This window comes from Durio zibethinus, chromosome 17 (assembly GCF_047325235.1).
Source record: "Durio zibethinus cultivar Kanyao isolate XHJ-2024 chromosome 17, ASM4732523v1, whole genome shotgun sequence".
NCBI classification, from domain to species: Eukaryota; Viridiplantae; Streptophyta; class Magnoliopsida; order Malvales; family Malvaceae; genus Durio; species Durio zibethinus.
In genome coordinates this window covers 6703082-6712239 of record NC_143178.1, presented here as the reverse complement: position 1 = coordinate 6712239, position 9158 = coordinate 6703082, and the positions used below count along the sequence as shown (strand labels likewise).

General features: G+C 29.0%; 1 protein-coding gene across 3 annotated transcripts; it reads right to left on the bottom strand.

The window, feature by feature from the left end:
• Window positions 1-2749: 2749 nt before the first annotated feature.
• LOC111280619 (putative protein phosphatase 2C 76) lies at window positions 2750-8485 on the bottom strand. Of its 3 annotated transcripts, XM_022868053.2 has the most exons (9): window positions 7863-8485; window positions 7186-7504; window positions 6041-6168; window positions 5337-5435; window positions 4953-5111; window positions 4270-4356; window positions 4045-4136; window positions 3502-3576; window positions 2750-3184 (listed from the first exon to the last, which is right to left on the bottom strand). In XM_022868053.2, the coding sequence occupies exons 2-9, from the start codon at window positions 7446-7448 to the stop codon at window positions 3026-3028; spliced, it is 1062 nt and encodes a 353-aa protein (XP_022723788.2). In that variant the 5' UTR covers window positions 7449-7504; window positions 7863-8485; the 3' UTR covers window positions 2750-3025. The 3 variants fall into 3 exon arrangements, with proteins under 3 accessions (XP_022723788.2, XP_022723790.2, XP_022723796.2); XM_022868055.2 differs by lacking the exon at window positions 4270-4356 and having other exon boundaries at window positions 7863-8438; XM_022868061.2 differs by lacking the exon at window positions 5337-5435 and having other exon boundaries at window positions 7863-8438.
• Between the last annotated feature and the right edge of the window lie 673 nt (window positions 8486-9158).

Genomic DNA, 9158 nt, shown 5'->3' with positions numbered 1-9158 from the left:
AGAAAACCTAATAGAACATTTTTATAGTGGCCTTTGATGCAAAAGGACTTAACCAGGGTTAGTTTTTGACTCTTGTAATGGGTTTGTAGGATTCCCAAATTTGATGAAATATTTATTATTGAGGATTCTCTATTAAAAATAAATAAATAAGATCTAGATTTTTAGAAAATTTTAATTTATTTTTGAATCTTTTGTTTTATATTTATTTGATTAAAAAAATATTACATGAATAAATTTTTTTGAATTCATAACTTTTAAATATTGAATATCACGTTAACCAATCAAAAAATTAGTTGATAATAAAATATAAATTTTTGTTTATGTTTTTATGAGAGATTAAGAATATATTTATCATTTTTATTAAAGAATAATGTTAAATTTTGTCCTTATATTATAATTTTATTAAATTTTATAACTATATTTTTATTTTTTTAGATTTTTAATGTAAAACAACAAATAAATGAAAATTTTCATTTGCATCAATATCATAGTTTTAAAATATTTTAATTTATTATTTTTTATTCAAAAATTAAAAAAATTAAAACTATGATAGTAAAATATTATAATTTTGATATTTTTTCTAAAAATCAAGAAAATTGAAAATATAATAACAAATTTTAATAAAATTAAAATACAATAAAAAAATCATAATTAAATTGTGAATTCGAATAATTGCATTTTATGAGAGAAGCCATATTTTTATCATTCTTTTACTTGTGCTCTCCAAAAATAAATGTTTATTGAAATAAATCGTATATCAAAATAATAATACATCTCCAAAGTGAATCGCATATTCGAGATAGACTTTTTTTTTTTAACATGAAACAAACTTTTTTTATTTGATTAAATATATAATTATATTTGACAATTTGACTTGATGATAAATACATATTATTTTTCAATAAAAAAGATTCAGATATTTTCTTTCCAAATAAAAGTTATTATTATTTATTTACAAATATATATATCTAATTAAAGAAAAATAGAGATATCATAGAAGAAGAGAAGCGTAAAAATTGTGTGTACATCAATTATCAACATGTCTAGCAGTTGTGTGGTTTATTATCAATTATTGAATGATCAAATTGAATCTTTAATAATTTCAAATATAAAAAACAAATAAATAGTTCAACATAGGCACTGAATGGTTGCTGATACTTTATATTGTATATTACATTACATCTTGCCAACTTCAAAGCATTGTTAGGGTGAGCTAGTTTTTTTTTTTTTTTTTAATCTGAAATAAAAATTTTTAAATTAAAATAAGATATATTATATTAATAATTTAAAATAGATGATTATAAATTATGTATTTAAAATAATTAACAAATAATTATCAATAAAATTTAAACTTAAAATTTTTTCATTGAAAAAAATAAATATTAACTAATTAAACCTATAAAATCACTTATAGGTAGATGCATTAGTTTTAGTTAAGTACAAATGTCTTAACTTCCAAAAGCACAAGTAGAATGGCTATCCAGTTCATCTTCTTTCTGTACAATGATTTAAAAAGCGCACGCTTTCTCATACCAAATTTATTGACATAATAATGAAGAAAAAAGACCAGCCAAATTCATGATCTCGAGGCTATCGGAGGTTATAGTTTCCAACCTCCCATTGCATGTTTCTTCTCTTTTTCACCTTCCTCTTCATGACGGATGCCATGGAAATTCTCCAAATGAAGAAAGACCATAGTGGACCCCCAACGCCGAATCAACATCGAGAGCGACTCGATCTGATTCTCGTGCCATCAAAAAATAAAGAAAAAGAAAAATAAGAGTAGAAGAAATTTGTTTTTTTGTTTTTTATTTTTTAAAACAAAATCAATTACTTTTGGAAAAAGATAAATTTAGTTTGAAAATTATTTTTTGAAAAGCCAATTTTCAATTATATAAATTACATATTTTTAGTTAAAAGTTTTGTAATTATATTTAAAAAATTATAAATTTTAATTATATTTACTTTGAAAAAGGGTTATTTTAATCAATAAAAACATCATCCTCATGTCTTTATCTTACACATAAGAAACCTGGTAAATGATAAAAAAAAAAAAATCATCCTAATAAAAAAATCATCCTAACATTATTTAATCCAATTCTATCATATCTAAAAATTATCATATCTAAAAGTATTCATGGGTCAGTCCAAGACAAATTTAATCTAATTCATATTTAATATTAATAGTTTATATACTTACTTAAACCTAATCCAACAAGAAATTTCAAACCTTAAAATTTTCTCAAGCTCAATCAAAATTAAAAAAAATAAATCCCAAATTCACTTATTCAATTTAATTTATATAATAAAAAATTAAAAAATATATATGATTAAATTAAATTTAATAAAATTATATTCAATTCACAAATATATAAATATTAAAAATACAAATTATAATATACAAATAAAAAATAAAAATTAAGTTTAATAAAATATATATAAATTTTTTTTTATATATACATGAATTAATTTATATATAATTTACATATATAAAAAAATGAAAAAATTATATACATATATATATATATATATTTGGATCGGGTTGAATTGAATTCAGATTTTAAATTTTTTATCAAAAGCTCGATTCAAAATTTAAATAAACTTAAAATTTATGTCAAAATTCAATTAATAAATTTTAATTTTTTGTCCAAATCCTCTTAAAACTTGGATAAACTTTCGGATTTAGGCAAATAACACTCTTGAACAGGTCTAATCATATCCTATGCATCAACATCAAACATGTCCCGAGTAACTTAGAATCTTAGAATGGCTTTATTAGATATCAACTAAACATGGATATGAACACAAGAGTGTAGACAGTACGGACAAGTTCGGGAATAAACAGGACATTAGATCCATGTATTCCATGCAAGAGAACATTAGGAAACAAAAAACAATGAATAAACAAGTTGTCTCCTTGAGATATGCACATTGGCCATAAGGCACATGCAGATTTCAAAATGAAACTAATTAAATTTGTCAATAAATCTACACATGCAAATGCAATATTAAAATATGAGGATTTCTACTGATGCTCAGGATTAACTAGTTCTGCCTTGTCATGGTGGAATCTCACCACAATGCATGTTATATTGTCAGCACTACCACGGGTGAAAGCAGTTTCTGTCAACTTTCTAGCAGCTGTCTCTGGTTCTTCTTCTGCTCGCGCAAGCGAAACAGCATCCTGGAAACATAATTTGAACTTGTAACAAGCAAACATGTAGAAAATTTCCTGATAATAAAGCAGGGATTTCCAATGTTCCTGTTACTTTGAGCAGTGAAAGATCATATAGTTTAATCTTTTTGCAATACATTGTCAAATCAGCAACCTCGTGCGAGCTGGTTTTGTCCCTTTTATTTTTATTTTGTTTTCACAAGTTCAAATATCCTGAATAACTAGTGGTTTATTCTTAGACATTGCTCAAAAACAATACCAGGTGCGTGCCAAATACGTGGATGAATAATTAAGTGAAACCATGCAAATGTCAGAAAGAGATTTACCTCATTAGGCACGACATCCCATAAGCCATCACTAGCAAGCACAAGCAACTCAAACTCTTCATCTATCTCTTTATCCTGAGAAATAACAAACATTAAGAAATAGAAATTTCATTAATCCAATTTTCATAACCTACCACCTTGAAGCCAAGTCATATATGAAAATCACCATAGAAAACAGAAATCAAGGGACAAAATAGGATGGAGCAAGAAGAAGTAGACCTCAAGGTAAAAGTGGAAAAGAGGCAAAGGTATTCACCACTGTATTCAAATTAAAGAACAACCATTAGAACATTTTCACTTCAGCATCTAATTCGAACACATCAGACTCTGACTTTTGGATGGTTGTGGTCAATTAGGAAGGATGAAAATAAAAAGTTACAATTTTCAACATTTTCTCATGAGATGATGTTTTCCCTAAATGAGTCCTTACTATTTAAAACAAGGCAATACATCGGGAGAAAGTAACTGCAAAATCAAATGTAATGAGAGCAATTAAGATGATTAAAGATTACTAGCTTATTAGTATAAGATTTTCAGGATCACCTGGATCTCCGGTTCTGCAACAACAAATTGCTTCAACATACGATTACCGAAAGCTCGAGACATAGCTAACACACCTCCTACCCGCCAAGTTCCTGATAACATGATCAACAACAAATCTTCACTATAAACTTTCAAGCGCCAGAACTTCCAATTTATGTACCAGATATCAAGGAAAATATTTGTTTTGGCTTCAATAAGACAAGCTAGATTTTTTAATAGTTTTACCTGCCCACATAACAACCCCTCCAGCATTTTCAATTCTCTTCCGTTCATCACTTCTATTTGGTTTATGATCTTCAGAGAGAGGGATTGCTTTAAAAGGAAAAAGAAGCTGCTTTTAGGAATCTCCATTTACAAATTGAGAATTCTAAACATTCATTTTCATGTCAAGTTCAGGTTACTCAAATAAAGCCATAAGTATCATATATAAGATATAAGTCACTCAAATTGTAATATGCATTTGATTCTAAACATTCATTTTCATGTCAAGTTCAGGTTACTCGAATAAAGCCATAAGTATCATATATAAGATATAAGTCACTCAAATTGTAATATGCATTTGATATTATTATGTACAGTTCATACTTGTTGATGACTACTGAGCATACCCATGAGTAAAAAAATAAGTAGGTTAACATAATCCACCAAGTTTAAACACAAAATACAGCACTTTAACATGACTATTTATCTATATAGAGTAAGGGCACAGCATAAAGAAAAACTCAAATGCTTGCAGAATATGGGGCTTGGCCTTCTTCCTTTTATTGGCCCCTTTCCTCAAGCAATTTCATAGAAACATTTCACGATCATCTTAAAGTAATCGTATTTAATGGCAAAATATGTTAATGCACGTATTAATGCACTTGAAACAAACGTATTAATATGCAATAAAGATATGTATAAAATACCTATTCCAGCCCTGGATATTATAGTCCTTGAGTCTCCAACATTAGCAACATACAGATGGTTACCAACCAACACTGCTGTTGAAGCAGTTGAACCATCGTCTCGATAAGCATCTCTTTCAGAATCCAAGAAATCTACATCAGTCTGTTGATATGTTTCACCTACAGGCATATCCAATGAACCAAAATGAATAAAACAGTGAATTCAAATGGGTTGATAATCATTTTATGTAGGACACAACCCCATCAGAATGCAAGTTACTGACAGAACAAGAAAGAAATACAAGTACTAGAAAATGCATGGATCCTCTATAAAGTGCTGACAAAAAGGATATGCAACAATCTAAATGATCCACAAAAACAGCACATGAGAGATCTTGGACACACTTATCGCAAGTTTGGTGTCAGTCATGAACTGTGGATGCTTCATTAGATTCTCAAAAAGGTGTTGCTTTAAATATTCAGCAGCACGAGAACCACCATGCCCTGCAATTGCATATAATAGTGGTCAAAAATTAGGGCAAAAAAATGATCATTTCCGGTATCAAAGGCATCTTGCTCTCCAGAAATGTTACTTATCAACCAAAATCGGGTCACCAGGATGACTGATAGTATAAATAGGTCAAAACTCAAATCATGCATCAAGAGGTACTTTTGAGAGCAGTTTTGAGATATAAAACAAAAATAATACAGATTGATTATTATAATCTCATAACAATTTCTACTCTTATTTAAATGAAATCACAAGAAAGCTGAGACACACATAATTTAAAAGTTGGTCTATCTTTGACCCAGGCAACTTTGGACACTGTTGCCTCTAATTAGTCGTAAGCAAGTCCCATTACACAAACCCCAAGGTTGTTATTCAGATACAAAACTTAGATTTTTTAGCATTTTGTTGCACTATCAATACTGTGGTTGTTGAAACCCAGATCCAGCGGAAAGACTAGCCCGTATTGTAGACTGAGCTCTTCTCCACTCATCATGATTGATGGTGCCTTCTAAGTGTTTTTAGATAATGTCTTCTAGCATGTGTAATATTTTTAATTTCATATCCTTCCACAAGGTAAGAGATTATAAGAGAATCTAACCATCAAAGATTCCAAACGTGCAGACTGTCTGCCCATTAATCTTGGAAGTTCTAATGTCATAGAAATCTTCCATGGTGGCTCTCTTTCCCCTGAAACTTGAATACCCACAGCTTAACTTTCCATCTTCACTGCAAAATCAGATGAGAAATCTACCATGTAAGTGTCATTTTAAATATGAAGTTAGTTAATAGCATCAGATATACAAATAACAAGAATTGGACAAATTTATATCTCTCTTGCACATCTAAATCAACAAATAAAATGCCATTCATGTGCAATAGGCTATGGCTTCTATCTTCTGGACACAAGAAGGAAAGGAATAATGATTGTAGGTGAAATGAAGAAATTCAGGTGAGTGTATGGTTTCCAGGAAGAACTTGCAGAGAAGAATACTTATGGCAATGGTGATTTGCAAAAGTAAAGAAAATGCCAAAGAGAACACAATTGTTATTAATGATGATATTACAAGTCTTGCGCATAAGAAACTATTCTTTCTTGACGTCCTCGAATAATTGGGAACTGCAGTTAGGAAAGTAAAGACAAATTGATGAAAAGAAATTTACTAAAAAAGCATTCTTCAGTTGAGGTGCCAAAGAGAACACAATTGATATTAATGATGATATTATAAGTCTTGCAGCTAAGAAACTATTCTTTCTTCACATCCTCAAATAATTGGGGAACTGCAGTTAGGAAAGTTCAGACAAATAGATGAAAAAGAAATTTACTAAAAAAGCATTCTTCGGTTATTCCGCTATGAAACCATGTGCAATTTTATGAAACTATGAATTTAGAATATCAACACGTGTAAAATTGACATCATTCAATTTCTTGGATCGTATAAATAATCAGTGGCTTAAAGTATCAAGACGACACCTAGCTTTCCATGATTAGGCAGCAAGTTTGTTGAGCCAAACATGCAAAGAAAAGATCAAATCTGACAAAACAATTAAAAACCAGCATACAAGTAACTCCAAGCAACATTTATTCAGAAATGAAACCATATTTAAAAATTTAGAGCCAACAACATGTGTGTTTGATTCTAAACAAATCATGACATTTGGTGAAAACTACCTATACTTATAGCTTAATGTGTATGACAAAATCATAAAACAACTACTTAAAACAGGTGGAAAACTAATATGTACCTTTTCCACCCTCCGCTAACATATCCACCATCATCATCTTTCTCCGGAAAGGCATCAATAACGGGACCTCGGTTTGCCGTTGCACCTGAATCAACCATCATTTTTACACTCGTTCGAAATTCACGATTCCACCAAAAAGTTAATCCAGCACCGACATATGAAGTGCTTCCAATACTTCGTAAATGCACCCTTTGCGGGGTTAAAATTGTTCCTATAAGCCCAGTTTGAACAATTGCACTCGTTAAACGACTGCTGCATAGCATCTAAAATGGTTCACTTATGGCTTTGTAATGCGAGATCTTCAAACCCATGAACAATGCTGCATTAAAAAATCAGAAACAGCATAAAATTAAAAATTAACAAACTGTTTTAACTTCGAAATTTAAATATATAAAAAATTATTCACCCCACTGAACAATTCTTAAATGATCATTAAATCAAATCATGCACACCTATCTCTTGTAATTCGCATAGGGTCGATAGCTTCCAACATAAATGAATTATTACATGTTAAATTTGAATATAGTACTATATGGTTTTTTTTTAATTAACAATTTTATAATATCCATATGAAGCAAAAATGAGCGTGATAGAGATAAGATTTCCACTTATAGTAGTAAGTTTAATCAACGTAACAAAAGAGAAAAGAAAAATCCGAGAGGAATAAAAAATCTTACATTTTCTTTTCAAATTAATCGACTCATTTCTTGGGCTGACAAAGATGCAACAGAGAGGCAATCAAAAAGGCAGCATTTTCGATCAAATTTAAACGAAACTATACAAACAAAAAGGGATCTCTCGTTGAAAACTTTGGATAAAAGAACCGGATCGGATCGGGGGAAGCGAGAAGAAAGGATCGGGTCCAGGTTGGAACACGTGGGGGATCAGAATCTGAAGCGGAGGTTAGTAGGAATCGGCCGCGTAGCGTTGTATTGTCTCTTTCTAAAAAAAGAGAATCTGAAACCCTAGACAGAAAAAGGGATGGAAAAAAAAAAAAAAGAGAATTGAAGAAATTTGTAGAGATATTGGAGGATGAGAGAAAGTGCGGGCCGAAAGAAAGGGAGGTAGAGAGAGAAAGATGGCAAATTTGTAGCTTGGCACCGAAGAGAAGTGGCAACGTGGCACTCTTCATGCATCCACTCTTTTTTGGGAGGCTGATCTTCTGTGCTCTCGCTTAGCTTTGAAGTTTTCGTTATTTGTTTTTTAATTTTTAAAGTAAAATAAGTAAAAATTTGTGTTCAAAGATAAAAAGCAAATAAAAATTTTGAAGGATTAAGCATAAAATATACAATTTATTTATAAAAAAAAAATGTATGATCTTATCTTTATATAGGTTAATCATTTTATAATTCATATTAAATTTTAATTTTTTTATAATCAAGTTTGAATGTTTAATTTAACGATGAGTACATAACTTTTTTAAGTAATAATTGTTTGAACTTTCTTCCTCCAAATAAAAAAAGTTTTCTTTTCGGGGAAAAAAGGTACTATCAATTAAATTCAACTTAATTATTTTATTAAATTAGAAAATATTGAAAGCATTTTTCTATTTTGTTTTGCAAGGGTTTTTTTAAATAATTTGTATATTTATTTTTCAAATAATTTGTAAAAGTTTGTATATTTATTAGTTACAAGTATTACATAGTACAAATTTGGGTAGCATTTTGATTTTGGATTTAGAGTATGCCAAAAACAAGTGAGGCTTTAATTTAATTAAGTTGCGAAAATGATAAAGCTCATAATCTATTTATATTCAATTTCAATAAAATTTAAATTTGATTTGATTAAATTTATATTTGAATAACTAGATTTATTATAATCTTTTAAATCAAGGTAATATGTATTATTAATCTTTTAATTTTCTCAAATATTTCAAAAATATTCAAATTTCGAAATTAGAAATAATCAAATGATATCACCGAGTTACTAATGAAAATTTTTTTCAAAATTATGTATTATTTAATAGATTAACT